This window comes from Punica granatum, unplaced genomic scaffold, assembly GCF_007655135.1.
Source record: "Punica granatum isolate Tunisia-2019 unplaced genomic scaffold, ASM765513v2 Contig00072, whole genome shotgun sequence".
Taxonomy (NCBI): domain Eukaryota; kingdom Viridiplantae; phylum Streptophyta; class Magnoliopsida; order Myrtales; family Lythraceae; genus Punica; species Punica granatum.
In genome coordinates, this window is record NW_022204074.1 from 20,526 (window position 1) to 40,910 (window position 20,385).

The 20,385-nt window shown below is 37.9% G+C and overlaps 2 protein-coding genes and 1 long non-coding RNA gene across 3 annotated transcripts; all 3 read left to right on the top strand.

Annotated features, from left to right (window-relative positions):
• Positions 1 to 5,417: 5,417 nt before the first annotated feature.
• On the top strand, positions 5,418 to 6,536 carry LOC116190009. Its single transcript, XR_004152582.1, has 2 exons — positions 5,418 to 5,485; positions 6,227 to 6,536. It is a non-coding gene; the product is annotated as an uncharacterized LOC116190009 (long non-coding RNA).
• A 389-nt stretch (positions 6,537 to 6,925) lies between these two features.
• Positions 6,926 to 9,523, top strand: LOC116190006. The gene is made up of 3 exons (XM_031519676.1): positions 6,926 to 8,156; positions 8,487 to 9,120; positions 9,235 to 9,523. The coding sequence occupies exons 1-3, from the start codon at positions 6,926 to 6,928 to the stop codon at positions 9,521 to 9,523; spliced, it is 2,154 nt and encodes a 717-aa protein (XP_031375536.1).
• A 7,698-nt stretch (positions 9,524 to 17,221) lies between these two features.
• LOC116190008 (8-hydroxygeraniol dehydrogenase-like) lies at positions 17,222 to 19,096 on the top strand. The gene is made up of 5 exons (XM_031519681.1): positions 17,222 to 17,389; positions 17,541 to 17,654; positions 17,805 to 18,318; positions 18,453 to 18,606; positions 18,731 to 19,096. The coding sequence occupies exons 1-5, from the start codon at positions 17,292 to 17,294 to the stop codon at positions 18,934 to 18,936; spliced, it is 1,086 nt and encodes a 361-aa protein (XP_031375541.1). The 5' UTR covers positions 17,222 to 17,291; the 3' UTR covers positions 18,937 to 19,096.
• Positions 19,097 to 20,385: the final 1,289 nt, after the last annotated feature.

Consider the following 20,385-nt stretch of genomic DNA (forward strand, 5'->3'; position numbering starts at 1 on the left):
GTTTGAAGTATGTGATATTAAATGGGTCGATAAGAGAAATGTTTCAAGTTGGAAAGTAGATACATATACCACTAGAAGTTTTAAAATAGATAATATTACTATAACAGTGCTGTGAATGCATAAATAAGATTAATACTTCATTTTATTGTGGAATTTAATACTCACTGAGATGCAGCTCACCCCCTGCATATATTTTTCCAGATGAGCTAGGAGCCACACTAACCGCACAGGATATCTTTTTGGACAACGGGGATCAGTGCTGAGGATCTTTTTGCAGTAGGGCCCACTCCTAGTATAAGTAGTAAGTTCTTGTAGAATGTTATGATTAAGTTACGACCTGAAACTTTTGTTTAGTTGGGTTAGTGATATGGTTGTGGAAAGTACTCTCTTGAGAGTTATATATATATATCAGAACCGGCTGAATTGGTTATATACTTTTGGTATAGCTTGCTGAATTGGTTAACTGTTTGGGAGGTGGAAAACATGTTATGAATAAATTGTTTATGTGATAACGGATATCGAGAAAACATAGGGGAAACTCTGCTGAAATTTCGGGTCGTGACATTTTTGATATCAGAGCAAAGGTTATAAGGTTCTGTAGACTTAGTGTGCCTGATCCCCGTTCTTTTTGATTAGTTGCGGTCCCAAGACGGGATATATCTTATAATTGTGTCTGTTAAATGCTTGATTAACTTGTGTTTTGCTTAGGAAAATTAGCAATGGGACCCAAGCGTGTGGGTCGGGGTCGACATAGGTATCGTACAGTCGAGGATTTGGCCGATCCGAATGCACCTCAGCCTATGGCAGAAGATCAAGTATCTCAAGCTCCTCAAGTGGCCGCTGCAGCTCCCATTGAACAAGATCCACCGATCCACCAAACGCTAGCAGCAATGACTCGTCTAGTTGAGCAGCAAGCGCAGTTAATCGAGCAACAGACGGCTTTCTTCCAGAGGCAAACAGCACAACCGGGTACGTCTACATCTCAGATGGAGCTACAATTGACGCCATATGAAAGGTTCAGGAAGTATGGTCCATCTAATTTTTCGGGAAGTGCTGATCCCATAGAAGCGGAGAATTGGATAACTGGAATGGAGAGGATTTTCTCAATCATGGAAGTTTCAAACACCCAACGTGTGGCACTTGCGTCTTTTATGCTAGAAGGGGATGCTCAGTACTGGTGGGAGGCCACCCAGAGGCGACTAGACCCGAACTCCTTACATGCTATCACTTGGTTTGAGTTCACACAAGCATTTTATAACAAGTACTTTCCAGCCTCTTTTCGGCGTACCAAGGAGCGAGAATTTTTGAATTTGAAGCAGGGGGAACTTGGTGTAGCTGAATATGAATTGAAATTTACCAAGTTGTCACGTTTCGCCCCTACCTTGGTAAGTGATGAGACCTCCAAATGCAATAGGTTCTTGGATGGATTGAATCTCAACATTAGGTCGCGCCTTTCAGTTTTGGAGATCCCGACATTTTCTGACCTATATAATAAAGCTATTATCGCTGAAGAGGATTTACGAGAGGAGGTGGCTCAGAGGGAACAATGTAGTAATCAGCCCAGTAGCTCGGGATTAGCGAAATCCTACCGACCACCAAAATGTAGTGGATTCACTCAGAGCTTATTTGAGAGCAAGACAACTTCTCAAAGGGGTCCATCGTCATCTTATCGTTCAGAAGGTGCATTTAGTCAGACTGAACAGAAACGTGGTCGAGCTAATATCACAAGAAGCCAGAATTGTCAGGTTTGTGGGCGTGTTCACTCTGGTGTTTGTCGTGTGCAATCTGGAGAATGTTATTATTGCGGACAACTTGGTCACTTAAGGAACAACTGTCCTGAGCTTCAGAGTAGAGTAGCAACTTGTTTTCGATGTGGTATAAGAGGACATATGGCACGAAATTGTACGCAGCCCTTCCCATCAGCAGTTAGCAGTTCTAGTGTGGGCAATAGGCCATCTCAAGTGAGAGGACGTGGACAGGTGAGCAGTAATCAGAGTCTACAAAGCCGAGGGGGTGGATCAATGGGAAGCTCAGCGGGCCAGGCTAATAGACCAATGACGCAGGGTAGAGTGTTCACCTTAACCAAGCGAGATGCAGATGCTACTCCTACCGTCAGCCTGACTAGGGGCGGAAAGCTAGCCACCAGTCATAAATAGAGCGTCTTTCCCCACCTAGGGAAAGCCCGCGGGAAGCAAAGTAGCAGCTCAACCAGTTGCCGGTCTTGTGCTCGTGTCGTGAGAAGAATGGAAGACTACTTTGCTCCGCTGGATGTGGATGCGGACTGACTGACTGATTCTTCATTTTTCTTCAATAGTTCATATTAATTCCGGGAGGAGTCGGTAGTTGGGCACTGGATCCCTTCGGACCTGGAGAAGGTGTGACGAGAATCACCGTCTTGAGCGCCTTTTGCTCAAGACGTTGCTATTATGCATCCGTTCTTTAATAGACCTGCACATGTACTTATAAACCCTAGTTCTACTCATTCATACATCTCATTGTCATTTGTTATGCATTCTGATAGACCACGAGAGTCATTCGATAGTAGTATGTCTATAGCTACACCAACTTGGGAGAGTGTAATAGTAGACGAGGTATACCAGGGATGTATGTTACAGTTAGGAGATAGGGAGATGTTAGTAGACTTAATACCCTTAAGTATTCAGGATTTTGATGTTATCCTTGGAATGGATTGGCTTGTCTCTCACCCTGCTTCTGTGGAATGTTATAAGAAAGAGGTAGTTTTCTGATTGCCAGATGAGCCTGAATTCAAATTTTATGGAGATCGGTTGAGTGTTCCATTTGAGTTCGTATCCTTCCTCAAGGCAAGAAAACTATTGAAAAAGGAGTGTGAAGCATACTTAGCACATGTAGTTGCTACTGAAGTTGACTCACTGAAGCTTAGTGAAATTCCAGTGGTCTACAAGTTTCTGGATGTCTTTCCTGATGAGTTACCTGGTCTTCCTCCTGATAGAGAGATTGAATGTACTATCGAGTTAGAGCTCGATACTGCTCCGATTTCTCACACACCGTATCGTATGGCCCCGTCAGAACTCAAGGAATTGAAAGTCCAGCTGCAAGAATTATTAGAAAAGGGATTTATCAGGCCTAGTGTATTTCCTTGGGGTGCTCTAGTTTTGTTTGTAAAGAAGAAGGAGGGTTCGCTCAGATTGTGTATAGATTATCGGCAGTTGAATAGGGTCATAGTGCGCAATAAATATCCTTTGCCCCGAATAGATGACTTATTTGATCAGCTCCGAGGCACCACTGTCTTCTCGAAGATTGACCTTAGATCGGGATACCACCAGTTGAGGATAAAGGATTCTGATGTGCCCAAGACTGCATTTCGCACTCAGCATGGACATTATGAATTTCTTATGATGCATTTTGGGTTAACAAATGCTCCTGCAGCTTTTACGGATTTAATGAATAGAGTCTTCCAACCATATCTTGATCAGTTTGTGGTAGTTTTTATCGATGATATATTGGTATACTCAAGAAACAGGGATGAGCATGAAGAACATCTTCGAGTCGTGTTGCAGATTTTGAGGCAGAGAAAACTTTATGCCAAGTCTGATAAATGCGAGTTTTTGTTAGATCAAATGGGATTCCTCGGGCATGTAACTTTAGGTGATGGTGTATCAGTGGATCCTACGAAGATTGAAGTTATTTTGAATTGGAGTCATCCTACAAGTGTAACAAATGTGAGGAGTTTTCCAGGATTAGCTGGTTATTATCGAAGATTTGTGGAAGGATTTTTCCTTATTGTTACTCTTCTGACTCGGTTAACATGAAAGAGTGTGAAGTTTGAGTGGACACGGGAGTGTGAGCAGAGTTTCCAAGAGTTGAAGAAAAGGTGGTCTACTGCCTCGGTGCTTATTATTTTGTCTATTGATTAGGGGTTGTGATCTATGGTGATACATCCTATCAAGACTTAGGCTGCGTATTAATGCAAAATGGCGGAGTGGTGGCATATCGGTTGGCTCTACCCCCTGAACTATTTCGCATTCATAACGTGTTTCATGTGTCAATGCTGTGCAAGTATATGTCAGACTCGTCCCATGTTCTGAGTTATTAATCGGTGGAACTGAATGAGGACGTTACATACGAGGAAGAACCGGTAGAGATTTTAGATAAGAAAGATCAGATCCTTCGAACCAAGAGAATTCCATTAGTGGAAGTGCTGTGGAAAGTCATTCGAGAGAATAAACCACTTGGGAACCTGAGGATTCCATGAGAGTTAAATATCCATATCTTTTTCCGACATCAGTTAAACAATTTCGAGGACGAAATTTTATTAGTGGAGGAGATTGTGAGACACGGGTTATTTTCTAAGACATGCATATATATACATATATATACATATGCATATTATATACTAAATTTTGTGGCTGGAGAATTTTTTTTTTAAAAATAAAAATAAAAAAAAGAAAAGAAAAGAAAAGAAAGGAATTGGCATGGACCCCACGTGGTCCAACCTTCTTCCCCCACAACAACCCCTTTTTCCCACCGCCATTGACTTCTTTATCTTCCTTTCTTATTCTGTTTTGGGTTGTTGAGGAAAACGAAAAGAAACAGAGCACAAGAGAGTGAGGGAGAGAAGAAATAGAGTAGAAGAGGGAAGGTGAGAACTCGATCGAGAGTTTGGGCTGGATTACGGTAGAGGAAGATGGAGCTAAGTTGATAGGACGATAGGGGAGCAAGAATTCGGGGTGACAACAAAAACGAACCCCAGGTATGATGGCTATGCCGACAGTATAGTGGCTGGGAAATTTGAAGTTATTTCAAGGATAGAGTTTAGATTGCAATTGGTTAATTAATGGGCGTGTTAGGTATGTATTGTTGAGCTGATGTTGTTCGATTTTCTTCCTTTTCGTTCTTTTCCTTGAAATTTGGTGGTAACATGGGTTGGAGCAGAATAGAAATAGAATAGAAGGGCTGGCATGTTTAATATATATATATATATATATATAGCTGGACTTGTATGTACGATTTTTCTTTTTTAGTTGATTGCATTTTCATGTTGCGAATTTAATTGAAATGTGCAGTAGGCTCTTTTAACTTTAAGTAGGAAATGGGATGGACATGTTTGTTAAGCTTGCATTTGTTTTGACAGTTGTTACGTTGTGGAGATTTGGGCATCTTTCGCCGTGTATATGTACACATGTAAACAGATGTATACCTCCTGTTCTTGACTTTTGTTTTATATATATACTGGTATGTCATTTCTTCTCAAGAGCCGGTTTGCTGCCTTGTACTAACATTGATTGGATTGAGATTTTCCATTTTTGGTGTGAATTATCCTTATTAAGTTGTATTTCATCATGAGAAATCCATGGCTAGATTAAGTTGAAAATAATAAGCATATGTATATTTATTTATTTATGTTGGATGTTCTAATTATGCTTGAACATTAATAGGGGCTGAGGAGACCGAGAATATACAACCGGAAAGCTCAACTCGTTGAGTTATGTTTGGGGGGATCTTTGTGAGTATTTTTATTCCACTATAGAATGAAACTAAATCTTAAATTAATTATATGAATGCTTGCTTGATTGAAATAAGTTGAATGAAGATAGTATCAGGATTTCAAGGAGTTGTTATAAATGAATTCGGTTGATTGCGATGTGGTGAAATTATTGTTTGTAGCCATGGGACCGCTGATCCGGCGGGATATAAACAGGGACGCCTAGACCACTGATCCGGCGGGATACAAAAAGGGACGCCTAAACCGCTGATCCGACGGGATATAAAAATGGACGCCTAGACCGCTGATCCGGCGGGATATAAAAATGGACGCCTAGACCGCTGATCTGGCGGGATACAAAAAGGGACGCCTAGATCGCTGATCCGGCAGGATACAAAATGGACGCCTAGACTCCTACTGCCGGAGGATAAAAGGCAGCCCTCGCTTATGAGAAATGAAATGAGGAGTTTGTGGATATGAATGCGGGGTCACGGTACCGTCGTATCTCTGTCGCAAGGATTGCGACCCTATGGCTACTATTGCTTGTTGCTTAGAATGATTGTTTGAAGTATGTGATATTAAATGGGTCGATAAGAGAAATGTTTCAAGTTGGAAAGTAGATACATATACCATCAGAAGTTTTAAAATAGATAATATTACTATAACAGTGCTGTGAATGCATAAATAAGATTAATACTTCATTTTATTGTAGAATTTAATACTCACTGAGATGCAGCTCACCCCCTGCATATATTTTTCCAGATGAGCTAGGAGCCAGACTAACCGCACAGGATATCTTTTTGGACAACGGGGATCAGTGCGGAGGATCTTTTTGCTGTAGGGCCCACTCCTAGTATAAGTAGTAAGTTCTTGTAGAATGTTATGATTAAGTTACGACCTGAAACTTTTGTTTAGTTGGGTTAGTGATATGGTTGTGGAAAGTACTCTCTTGAGAGTTATATATATATATATCAGAACCGGCTGAATTGGTTATATACTTTTGGTATAGCTTGCTGAATTGGTTAACTGTTTGGGAGGTGGAAAACATGTTATGAATAAATTGTTTATGTGATAACGGATATCGAGAAAACATAGGGGAAACTCTGCTGAAATTTCGGGTCGTGACATTTTTGGTATCAGAGCAAAGGTTATAAGGTTCTGTAGACTTAGTGTGCCTGATCCCCGTTCTTTTTGATTAGTTGCGGTCCCAAGACGGGATATATCTTATAATTGTGTCTGTTAAATGCTTGATTAACTTGTGTTTTGCTTAGGAAAATTAGCAATGGGACCCAAGAGTGTGGGTCGGGGTCGACATAGGTATCGTACAATCGAGGATTTGGCCGATCCGAATGCACCTCAGCCCATGGCAGAAGATCAAGTATCTCAAGCTCCTCAAGTGGCCGCTGCAGCTCCCATTGAACAAGATCCACCGATCCACCGATCCACCAAACGCTAGCAGCAATGACTCGTCTAGTTGAGCAGCAAGCGCAGTTAATCGAGCAACAGACGGCTTTCTTCCAGAGGCAAACAGCACAACCGGGTACGTCTACATCTCAGATGGAGCTACAATTGACGCCATATGAAAGGTTCAGGAAGTATGGTCCATCTAATATTTCGGGAAGTGCTGATCCCATAGAAGCGGAGAATTGGATAACTGGAATGGAGAGGATTTTCTCAATCATGGAAGTTTCAGACACCCAACGTGTGGCACTTGCGTCTTTTATGCTAGAAGGGGATGCTCAGTACTGGTGGGAGGCCACCCAGAGGCGACTAGACCCGAACTCCTTACATGCTATCACTTGGTTTGAGTTCACACAAGCATTTTATAACAAGTACTTTCCAGCCTCTTTTCGGCGTACCAAGGAGCGGGAATTTTTGAATTTGAAGCAGGGGGAACTTGGTGTAGCTGAATATGAATTGAAATTTACCAAGTTGTCACGTTTCGCCCCTACCTTGGTAAGTGATGAGACCTCCAAATGCAATAGGTTCTTGGATGGATTGAATCTCAACATTAGGTCGCGCCTTTCAGTTTTGGAGATCCCGACATTTTCTGACCTATATAATAAAGCTATTATCGCTGAAGAGGATTTACGAGAGGAGGTGGTTCAGAGGGAACAATGTAGTAATCAGCCCAGTAGCTCGGGATTAGCGAAATCCTACCGACCACAAAAATGTAGTGGATTCACTCAGAGCTTATTTGAGAGCAAGACAACTTCTCAAAGGGGTCCATCGTCATCTTATCGTTCAGAAGGTGCATTTAGTCAGACTGAACAGAAACGTGGTCGAGCTAATATCACAAGAAGCCAGAATTGTCAGGTTTGTGGGCGTGTTCACTCTGGTGTTTGTCGTGTGCAATCTGGAGAATGTTATTATTGCGGACAACTTGGTCACTTAAGGAACAACTGTCATGAGCTTCAGAGTAGAGTAGCAACTTGTTTTCGATGTGGTATGAGAGGACATATGGCACGAAATTGTACGCAGCCCTTCCCATCAGCAGTTAGCAGTTCTAGTGTGGGCAATAGGCCATCTCAAGTGAGAGGACGTGGACAGGTGAGCAGTAATCAGAGTCTACAAAGTCGAGGGGGTGGATCAATGGGAAGCTCAGCGGGCCAGGCTAATAGACCAATGACGCAGGGTAGAGTGTTCACCTTAACCAAGCGAGATGCAGATGCTACTCCTACCGTAGTGACGGGTACGTTAAATCTCTTTAATAGATCTGCACATGTACTTATAAACCCTAGTTCTACTCATTCATACATCTCATTGTCATTTGTTATGCATTCTGATAGACCACGAGAGTCATTCGATAGTAGTATGTCTATAGCTACACCAACTGGGGAGAGTGTAATAGTAGACGAGGTATACCAGTGATGTATGTTACAGTTAGGAGATAGGGAGATGTTAGTAGACTTAATACCCTTAAGTATTCAGGATTTTGATGTTATCCTTGGAATGGATTGGCTTGTCTCTCACCCTGCTTCTGTGGAATGTTATAAGAAAGAGGTAGTTTTCTGATTGCCAGATGAGCCTGAATTCAAATTTTATGGAGATCGGTTGAATGTTCCATTTGAGTTCGTATCCTTCCTCAAGGCAAGAAAACAATTGAAAAAGGAGTGTGAAGCATACTTAGCACATGTAGTTGCTACTGAAGTTGACTCACTGAAGCTTAGTGAAATTCCAGTGGTCTACAAGTTTCTGGATGTCTTTCCTGATGAGTTACCTGGTTTTCCTCCTGATAGAGAGATTGAATGTACTATCGAGTTAGAGCTCGATACTGCTCCGATTTCTCACACACCGTATCGTATGGCCCCGTCAGAACTCAAGGAATTGAAAGTCCAGCTGCAAGAATTATTAGAAAAGGGATTTATCAGGCCTAGTGTATCTCCTTGGGGTGCTCTAGTTTTGTTTGTAAAGAAGAAGGAGGGTTCGCTCAGATTGTGTATAGATTATCGGCAGTTGAATAGGGTCATAGTGCGCAATAAATGTCCTTTGCCCCGAATAGATGACTTATTTGATCAGCTCCGAGGCACCACTGTCTTCTCGAAGATTGACCTTAGATCGGGATACCACCAGTTGAGGATAAAGGATTCTGATGTGCCCAAGACTGCATTTCGCACTCAGCATGGACATTATGAATTTCTTATGATGCATTTTGGGTTAACAAATGCTTCTGCAGCTTTTATGGATTTAATGAATAGAGTCTTCCAACCATATCTTGATCAGTTTGTGGTAGTTTTTATCGATGATATATTGGTATACTCAAGAAACAGGGATGAGCATGAAGAACATCTTCGAGTCGTGTTGCAGATTTTGAGGCAGAGAAAACTTTATGCCAAGTCTGATAAATGCGAGTTTTTGTTAGATCAAATGGGATTCCTCGGGCATGTAACTTTAGGTGATGGTGTATCAGTGGATCCTACGAAGATTGAAGTTATTTTGAATTGGAGTCATCCTACAAGTGTAACAAATGTGAGGAGTTTTCCAGGATTAGCTGGTTATTATCGAAGATTTGTGGAAGGATTTTTCCTTATTGTTACTCTTCTGACTCGGTTAACATGAAAGAGTGTGAAGTTTGAGTGGACACGGGAGTGTGAGCAGAGTTTCCAAGAGTTGAAGAAAAGGTGGTCTACTGCCTCGGTGCTTATTATTTTGTCTATTGATGAGGGGTTGTGATCTATGGTGATACATCCTATCAAGACTTAGGCTGCGTATTAATGCAAAATGGCGGAGTGGTGGCATATCGGTTGGCTCTACCCCCTGAACTATTTCGCATTCATAACGTGGTTCATGTGTCGATGCTGTGCAAGTATATGCCAGACTCGTCCCATGTTCTGAGTTATTAATCGGTGGAACTGAATGAGGACGTTACATACGAGGAAGAACCAGTAGAGATTTTAGATAAGAAAGATCAGATCCTTCGAACCAAGAGAATTCCATTAGTGGAAGTGTTGTGGAAAGTCATTCGAGAGAATAAACCACTTGGGAACCTGAGGATTCCATGAGAGTTAAATATCCATATCTTTTTCCGACATCAGTTAAACAATTTTGAGGACGAAATTTTATTAGTGGAGGAGATTGTGAGACACGGGTTATTTTCTAAGACATGCATATATATACATATATATACATATGCATATTATATACTAAATTTTGTGGCTGGAGAATTTTTTTTTTTAAAAATAAAAATAAAAATAAAAAAAAGAAAAGAAAAGAAAAGAAAAGAAAGGAATTGGCATGGACCCCACTTGGTCCAACCTTCTTCCCCCACAACAACCCCTTTTCCCACCGCCATTGACTTCTTTATCTTCCTTTCTTATTCTGTTTTGGGTTGCTGAGGAAAACGAAAAGAAACAGAGCACAAGAGAGTGAGGGAGAGAAGAAATAGAGTAGAAGAGGGAAGGTGAGAACTCGATCGAGAGTTTGGGCTGGATTACGGTAGAGGAAGAAGGAGCTAAGTTGATAGGACGATAGGGGAGCAAGAATTCGGGGTGACAACAAAAACGAACCCCAGGTATGATGGCTATGCCGACAGTATAGTGGCTGGGAAATTTGAAGTTATTCCAAGGATAGAGTTTAGATTGCAATTGGTTAATTAATGGGCGTGTTAGGTATGTATTGTTGAGCTGATGTTGTTCGATTTTCTTCCTTTTCGTTCTTTTCCTTGAAATTTGGTGGTAACATGGGTTGGAGCAGAATAGAAATAGAATAGAAGGGCTGGCATGTTTAATATATATATATATATATATATATATATAGCTGGACTTGTATGTACGGTTTTTCTTTTTTAGTTGATTGCATTTTCATGTTGCGAATTTAATTGAAATGTGTAGTAGGCTCTTTTAACTTTAAGTAGGAAATGGGATGGACATGTTTGTTAAGCTTGCATTTGTTTTGACAGTTGTTACGTTGTGGAGATTTGGGTATCTTTCGCCGTGTATATGTACACATGTAAACAGATGTATACCTCCTGTTCTTGACTTTTGTTTTATATATATACTGGTATGTCATTTCTTCTCAAGAGCCGGTTTGCTGCCTTGTACTAACATTGATTGGATTGAGATTTTCCATTTTTGGTGTGAATTATCCTTATTAAGTTGTATTTCATCATGAGAAATCCATGGCTAGATTAAGTTGAAAATAATAAGCATATGTATATTTATTTATTTATGTTGGATGTTCTAATTATGCTTGAACATTAATAGGGGCTGAGGAGACCGAGAATATACAATCGGAAAGCTCAACTCGTTGAGTTATGTTTGGGGGGATCTTTGTGAGTATTTTTATTCCACTATAGAATGAAACTAAATCTTAAATTAATTATATGAATGCTTGCTTGATTGAAATAAGTTGAATGAAGATAGTATCAGGATTTCAAGGAGTTGTTATAAATGAATTCGATTGATTGCGATGTGGTGAAATTATTGTTTGTAGCCATGGGACCGCTGATCCGGCGGGATATAAACAGGGACGCCTAGACCGCTGATCCGGCGGGATACAAAAAGGGACGCCTAGACCGCTGATCCGGCGGGATATAAAAATGGACGCCTAGACCGCTGATCCGGCGGAATACAAAAAAGGACGCCTAGACCGCTGATCCGGCGGGATATAAAAATGGACGCCTAGACCGCTGATCCGGCGGGATACAAAATGGACGCCTAGACTCCTACTGCCGGAGGATAAAAGGCAGCCCCCGCTTATGAGAAATGAAATGAGGAGTTTGTGGATATGAATGCGGGGTCACGGTACCGTCGTAATTCTGTCGCAAGGATTGCGACCCTATGGCTACTATTGCTTGTTGCTTAGAATGATTGTTTGAAGTATGTGATATTAAATGGGTCGATAAGAGAAATGTTTCAAGTTGGAAAGTAGATACATATACCACTAGAAGTTTTAAAATAGATAATATTACTATAACAGTGCTGTGAATGCATAAATAAGATTAATACTTCATTTTATTGTGGAATTTCATACTCACTGAGATGCAGCTCACCCCCTGCATATATTTTTCCAGATGAGCTAGGAGCCAGACTAACCGCACAGGATATCTTTTTGGACAACGGGGATCAGTGCGGAGGATCTTTTTGTAGTAGGGCCCACTCCTAGTATAAGTAGTAAGTTCTTGTAGAATGTTATGATTAAGTTACGACCTGAAACTTTTGTTTAGTTGGGTTAGTGATATGGTTGTGGAAAGTACTCTCTTGAGAGTTATATATATATATCAGAACCGGCTGAATTGGTTATATACTTTTGGTATAGCTTGCTGAATTGGTTAATTGTTTGGGAGGTGGAAAACATGTTATGAATAAATTGTTTATGTGATAACGGATATCGAGAAAACATAGGGGAAACTCTGCTGAAATTTCGGGTCGTGACATGTCTTTTTTAGAGACATTGAAATGAATATCATCACCTTTTTAATAGAAATGTCTTCCTTCTTTAAGTCAAAATCAAGTCTCCTGCAGGATTGACTCGCACAATTAATCAACTCTTTTCATGCTAAGAAGAAGACCAACTTTAGGAGGTTCACCACCTCCCCCCCCCCTCCCCCCCCCAAAAAAAAAAAAGCCTCTTCGAGCTTAATTATATAAAAAAGCTTAAGAAATGGAAAAATCGACTTTGTTCTTTTAGTTCATCCATGTACACATTAGGATTGATATTTTTATAGCTTAGTTCATATGAGAATCCGACTATGACCTAGCAAATTTCATACAAATATTGCTCGTAAGAAAGCAACTCAACGAAGAGGAAAACAAAGGCATACCTTGACATGGTGTGCAAGAATGGTCCCTATAGTGTTCTTCATGTTCTTCCATTAGTTGGTGTAGTGATGAATTTTTTTTAAAATTTCTAGGATTTCATCTCATTGGTGAAAGATTGATTTTTTTTTGTGAGAAAACATTGAATTTTTTTAGGTGAAAAGAGGTGGAATTTTTTTTTGGTTTCAGGAAAATGACTACAAGTTCATATAAGAAAGCAAGATAAATATTACTTTATTATATAGAATTGATTTGTTAATTTATGGGCATCATAAACAACAAAAGAGAGAGTGAGGAAGAGGAAAAATATGATGCACACATAAATTTATTTATTTATTCTCCAAAATTATATTTATTTTTTACTGTTATTTCATTAGGCTAAATTTCCATTTATTTTTTTACTATAAATTTTTAACTTTTCAAAAATAATTTTCACTTATTTTCAAAAATTTATTTTAAATTTATTCTCAATTTTCTAACATTACTTAAGAAATGGCAATTTTTCATAGTGTTCTAATGTTTTTAACTTTTTGTTTCTGCCGTTTATTTTTATATAACTTTTTTTTATGGGATCTATTGCACCATATAACCTAACGTTGACAGATATTTTTAGATATATTATAACATCAATATTTTGCCTAAGGTATCCCAACATTGCTAATTTGATGTCACCATCTAGTCCCAGTGGATAGTTGGTGAAACAAAAATAGTAACGTTGGGATATCTCAGGCAAAAAAACGACGTTGGGATAGATCGAAGAATATCTGTCAACGTTAAGCTATATGGTGCAATAAACCTTTCTCATATTTTTACGTTTGGGCAAATTACAAAAAAAAACCCAAAGTTTGTAAAATGTCTCAATTTTGTCATAAATTTTGTTTTGTAACAAAAAAACCATAAGTTTTCTAAAATGTCTCAAAAATGACATCCGTTATAACTTCCGTCAATTTTTGCCTACGTGTGACCTACGTGGACTGTTAAAGGGACCCACTAGCCTACGTGTGACCTACGTGGACTGTTAAAGGGACTCACCATCAGCAGCAAAAATTGACGGAAGTTATAACGGAGGACATTTTTGAGACATTTTAGAAAACTTATGGTTTTTTTGTTACAAAACAAAATTTAGGACAAAATTGAGATATTTTACAAAACTTGAGTTTTTTTTTGTAATTTACCATTTACTTTTATGAATTTTATATTGCTGTCTATTTATTTAGTACCTTTTTTGATTTTCAGATTTTAATATGATACTTTTATGGATTCTTTTATAATTTTTAATAATCTTTAATTTTTTTAATTTTTACTTTGAAATTTTAAATTGATGTTGTGTTATTTTGTTAGTATTTTTTAGATTTTAATTTGTTATTTTTTGAATTAATGTAAGATTTTTTGAATAAATATTTAATTTTTTACTTCATTGAGGGAAAAAAGAGAAGAATGAATCTCATATGTGCATCCGTATGCATTCGATGAAAATATACACCATGGATATTTTGAGAGGACACATGTCATCTCCTGGTGAAGGGGACAAGAATTGGGAACAAAGTATTTGCATCCCTTTTATTCATGCTCTTCGATCTGACGATTTTTTTTTGTATGTACCATGATATTCAAAAATCCAATAGGCCTACAACTAATTTAAATCAAACCAAGTCGGCCCATTAAAGGAATAAAGTTCTCACATTATGGATTTTCTCCGTTAAGAAGATCTCACCATATTGGCATGTGCGTATGCTTATCATTTTTTCTCACAACGTTTCTTTGATCTTATGTATTGTATAGTATTGTAATGGTTGAGAACCTTTGTTCTTTCACCCGTTCTATCATATACTTTAAGGCCAATTCCAGAAGATCTAAACTCTGCCCTCTTTTCCTTTCCTAAATATAGCCAGAATCAAAACTTGTTAGAAATTTTATTTTGTATTTTTGGTATGTCGCTTTCGAAAGTGATTGTAATAAAGTAATTAACGATTTCTTTTTAAATGTAAGACTAATATTCTTTTCTTATAGTAAAATCATATCGAGAAAAACATTTTGACTAAAAAAAGTCCAGAAAAATTTGATTTCATGAAATTTTGTAAATTTTGAAAACAATTGAATATGTATGAGATTGCCGCGTTTACGCCTCTGTAACTATTTTCTGCCTATGCCACCATGGCGTTTAGCCATAGTTTCACTGGCGAACAATGGTGGCATGGGCCAATTATCTAATTCTGAAAATAATTATCTTATAGAGGTTTTTATATTTGAAAGTTGAAACGACTTTGAAAATTTTATTATTCTGTATAATTGATTGGAAATAAATAATTTTTATTTTGAAATTTAGGAGAAAGAAATAGGGGAAGTGAGCACTTAGTCCCCTGCAATTAGTTTTTCTTTTATATTTTAGTGGCGTGGCAATGCCACATCAAATAAAAAATAAAAAAAATGTAATTGTATGATAGATGTGAAATAAACACAGAAATTGGCGTTTTTACAGATAAAAATGATATATTTCATGATAGATTTGAGAATAATATGAAAATTCACTATATTTTATGAATTATGTCGTAATTTGTATCATGTAAAATAATTCTCTTATACCAATCATCTATAATTATTTATGAAGATCGGTTTTAGATAATAAAATATAGTATACTAACTTGATCAAGAATAACAACTCGCATAAAAGTATGGGTAAAGCGGCTCATATATTACATGTGCGGGTGTAAAAGAAAATTTTACTCATCTATGATATTTGACTTCTCCAGTGAAAAACCCCCTCTGATTTCTCCAATGTTTATCCACCTCTAATTGCTTTTTTTGCTTGTCTTAAATCATGGGAAATTCTACCATTGGTCCAAAATCTTTTTGAAATGTAATACTTTCATACAAAAAGTAAAACAATTGTAACAATTTTATACAAAAGGTTTATATTATATTTTAATGTTGAAAGAGCCGCCAATTTTTGCTAACGTGGCTCCATGGCCGCAGTTGATATGTCCAACAATGCTAATATGGAGTTTCACATCATTAATATATTAAAAAAATAAAAAATTGGGAAAATACAATAAAATTTCAGAAAAATGATAAAAATTTTGAAACAAACAATAAAATCTCAGAAAAATAACAAAAGTCATTCAAAAAATATTTAAATTATTTTTTCAGAAAATTTTTAAAAACACCACTAAATAAAAAAATCAATAAAACTTCACAAAAATATAAAAAATCCCTGAAATGCTAAATGAAAATATTTTTTAAAGAAAATTTAAAATCACCACGGTATCCATAAAGTACAAAACTTCTTTTAAAATAAAAAAATTAATTCGAAAAATACTAAAATTAAAGAAATTTTTTCTATAATTTTTTTAAAAAGATCACATAATATTAAAGATATGATGAAACTTTTAGAAAAATAACAAAAATTGAAAAGATAAAATAAAATATTAGAAAATAACAAAAAACTTTTGAAAAATACTAAGCTTGTGTTTGGTTTTCGAGTTGAATAAATGACTCAACTCAACTTGGTTTTGTACAATGATTGTAAATATTGAAAAATATGTTAATTTATTTAGGATATATATATATATATGTATATATAGATGTGAAAGTAGATGGAAATTTAATATTAAAAAATTAATTATAAAAATGTTAGAAAAAATGTTATATTTTTTAAAAAACTTTGTTATTTTTCTGAATTTTTTTTGTATTTTTCCGAATTTAGTTTGTTATATTTCTAAAATTTTATTGTATATTTACATTTTTTTATATTTCATAAATTTTTATTTTATTTTTTAGATTTAGTGCTGTTTCTTAAAAGTTTTCTGAAAGGATGTATTTTAACTTCTTATTTTTTGAAAATTTTATTGAATTTTCAATATGTAGTGGCACTTTTAAAAAAAATTCGTGAAATTTTATTGAGTTTTTAAAAAATTTTCTTAAAAAAATTTAGTATTTTTCAAAAAAAAAAGTTATTTTTCTTAGAGTTTGTTATATGTTCCGAATTTTTTTTATCATTTTCGGAAATTCTATTGTATTTTCTCTGTTTTTTTTTTAAATTTTTATATTAACGTTGTGGCACGCCATATCAGCATTGTTGGATATGTCAACAGCCACCGTAGAGCCACGGCAGCATAAATTGATGAATTATTAAACATTGAAACATAATATAAACGCTTTCTATAAAATCATTATAATTTTTAATTTTTGTATGCAAATGTTACATTTTAAAGAGATTTTGTATCAATTGTAGTATTTTCCCTTCAATCGCCGTCGTCATCATAAGATGGTGGATAGGGATGGTCGAAGATTTTGTTAGTTGTTTGATAACTGACAAGTGTTTCTTGTGTGAATGGGTATGCGAAAATTCTCTCCCAATTTTGTGCATGGTCAACGAGGAAACCGTTTAATCGATAACATAAAATAGTAATTTCTTCTTTTTCTTTTTAAGTAATTACCATAATTAGCTCACCTCCCTTCACTATTTATGCGCGCATACTGCCTCTCACCCTTCTTCACTGGTCTTGTACATTCTCATATCACCAAAGCAGGCATCTCTGTTCCCGGAGCACGCTAACATCATCCGATCACTAATGGCAAAGTCCCCCGAGCAAGAGCATCCCGTCAAGGCCTTTGGCTATGCTGCCAAGGACACCTCTGGCTATCTCGCTCCTTTCAATTTCTCTCGAAGGTACTTTTTCATGCATTGGTCCTTATACCCGACCGTTTTAGAAATCTGATTTCGATCTCTCATTGCGCGCGCGGTCGATGCGTAATTAGGTGTAGTTATATTATTGTATATATGGATAATCTGGTTGATTTGTATGGTTTATTTTTTGCAGGGCAACGGGTGAGAAGGATGTTACCTTCAAGGTGTTATATTGTGGGATATGCCACTCCGACCTCCACAGCATTAGAAACGAATGGGGAGATGCCATGTATCCTCAGGTGCCCGGGTATGTATATATACGAAAATATGTCTTTTGGTCTGTTGACATGACCGATCTTTTTAAATCCGTGAGTATAAGTTCAATAGGTGGGGTGGAATGAGTCGTTTTATCGATTGAAGCCTAACGATGATGTGTACTTAATATCTGCTCGTGTAGGCATGAAATTGTGGGAGTGGTGACAGAAGTGGGCTCCAAGGTGACGAAGTTTAAGGTTGGTGACAAGGTTGGTGTTGGCACCTTAGTCGGGTCATGCGGCTCCTGCGATAGCTGTAAGGGTGATTTTGAAAACTACTGCCTTAAATTCATTCCCACCTACAATAGCATATACCATGATGGCACCATGAACTATGGTGGCTACTCCGACATGATGGTGGCGGATGAGCACTTCGTGGTGGGTATTCCTGACAATCTGCCGCTCGATGCGGTGGCTCCACTCCTATGTGCTGGGACCACCGTCTACAGTCCAATGAAGTACTATGGACTTAATAAGCCAGGGCTTCATATTGCGGTGGTTGGGCTTGGCGGATTGGGCCACATTGCCGTCAAGTTCGCCAAGGCCATGGGAATGAAGGTGACCGTCATCGATGTCGATCCGGCTAAAAAGCAGGAGGCCGTTGAGCGCCTCGGGGCTGACGATTTCTTCCTTAGTCAAGACCAGGAACAAATGGAGGTACATGAATGATACGAACATCCTAACAATTTACAATCATCATATATATAGATACATATATCCTCACAAATTTTCTTTTCCCTCCTTTTTAAACTGTGTGTATAGATGCCTAATTACATTTACTATGAATACAGGCTAGAATAGCAACATTGGACGGTATCATTGATGCAGTCCCGGTAGTTCATGCTCTCCAACCTTTGCTTCTCCTGCTGAAGGCGCACGGAAAGCTAGTTTTGGTCGGTATACCAGACAAGCCACTCGAGTTACCGGCCTTCCCTTTGCTGAAAGGTATGCCTGCTCTTATCGCAAATTATTATTACTTTGAATTTGTAATTTCATGAAGTAGACCATATTAGACTTTTGATGTAATCAGCTATGCAGAGCTAACAATACAATATGCAATAAATTGCAGGTCGCAAGCTCGTCGGGGGCAGTTTAATGGGTGGGCTGAAGGAGGTGCAGGAGATGATAAATTTTGCGTCCAAGCACAACATCACGGCGGACATCGAACTTGTCAAGATGGACTATGTGAATACTGCCATGAAGAGACTTGAGAAAGCGGATGTCAGATACCGATTCGTCATTGACATTGGGAATTCACTGAAGCCTACTGCCTAGGATTATCCATTGGTTTTCCGTGTTTTTTCACATGTCCTATGATGTTCATTACATTTTCCTTGATGTTTCACATTCACTTGTTCTTTCAAATTTTCCGAAATATGTCCAGTTGTAATTTCTACAATATTTAATGGATGTTATCCGTATGTTCATATACTTCTTTTAACTTTTCCAAGCGGTAGGATTTACAATCTACTTTTTTCGGTTAATATTTACGATCTTGTTAGACCATTAGTCCTCGACTCTTCGTATTAGCATATCGGGTTATTTATAAGTGAATACAGTTCTATTAGACATGCCTGGACGAACTGAGTTAATGATACCAATGGGATACTGTAATGTGCTTAGATCTTCATTCTATGTTACTATCCCGGATCAACCATTCTGACAGAATTACTGTAAAATCCTAATTACAATCCATAATCTTACCATTCTTTGTTTTCACTTATGAACCCATACATTCTTTGAAAATGGAATTTAGGCTGCGTTTAGGGAAGTGTTTGCGGCAGAAGAGGATCACTTTTTTATCCGACATTGCAATATACTCTAACCGAGAGCATTTGCTATTGTACCACACCCTCATTCTCAAAGCAACTGAATTATTTTTGAAATAAACGTTCTAATTCAAACAGAATACTTTTTTCGAATTAAGACTTGTATTACTATTGGGAACTACATCAAAGCTCGGATAACCTTTGAACATACAGAGAGTCTGAAAATTGGACAAGAAGCCACGGTGGCCAAAGTCACGAGAATGAAAGTTATCCGAACGTTATATCCGAGTACACTTCCAATCTGAGAAAAAAGAAAGCAAATTAAAAATATCCGAGATTAAGCTCCTTATTTCCCAAGGTGAGTGTTTGGGTAGAGAATAGCATCGACAAGTAGCAGAGTGTTGCATTTCAGCCAGATTTTCTGCCAACCTCGATCTGCTACAATCACCAGAGGTAGGTAGGCTGCCTTAGCCTCAGCTTGCAGCGGTGTTGATTCGTTTGAGGCTTGGAACCAGGATAACGATATAGACTGGTCAGTTTGCTGCAGTGTGCCTGCAAGACAGGATTTGGAGGCACTCTGGGCTGCATCTGTGTTGACAATGCACCAGTCTGAGCCTGGGTTGTGCGTGGGTGCAGCTGTTCTCACCGATTCTGATAGTAGTCCCTCCTGTTGCCAATTGTTTCCCGTCCCCCTGTGATCCTCGAATGCTCTCTTGATTCCATGAATTTTTTTTGCTGAGATCAGCCATTTCCTGCAAATAAAAATTCATTCCTCAGATTCCACAATTTATACAGAGCAATAGCCCCATAAAGGGAGAAAGACAATCTATCCAATGAACAACGCAAAAGAGTAGCAGGTGGGCATATCCCAAGGTGATTCCCCCAAGCAATACAATAGAAAAGACAGTTGCTGAAGAGATGGCTGGATTATCGGAGCAGGTTCGACAAAGACGGC

Excerpts from the sequence above, each read along its gene's own strand:
- LOC116190008 (XM_031519681.1), top strand. The coding sequence starts at position 17,292 with ATGGCAAAGTCCCCCGAGCAAGAGCATCCCGTCAAGGCCTTTGGCTAT. Across the intron at positions 17,390-17,540 it reads CCTTTCAATTTCTCTCGAAG|GGCAACGGGTGAGAAGGATG; the intron begins GTACTTTTTCAT and ends TATTTTTTGCAG. Across the intron at positions 18,319-18,452 it reads AAGACCAGGAACAAATGGAG|GCTAGAATAGCAACATTGGA; the intron begins GTACATGAATGA and ends CTATGAATACAG.
- LOC116190006 (XM_031519676.1), top strand. The coding sequence starts at position 6,926 with ATGACTCGTCTAGTTGAGCAGCAAGCGCAGTTAATCGAGCAACAGACG. Across the intron at positions 8,157-8,486 it reads TACTCCTACCGTAGTGACGG|ATGAGCCTGAATTCAAATTT; the intron begins GTACGTTAAATC and ends TCTGATTGCCAG. Across the intron at positions 9,121-9,234 it reads TTTCTTATGATGCATTTTGG|GGATGAGCATGAAGAACATC; the intron begins GTTAACAAATGC and ends CTCAAGAAACAG.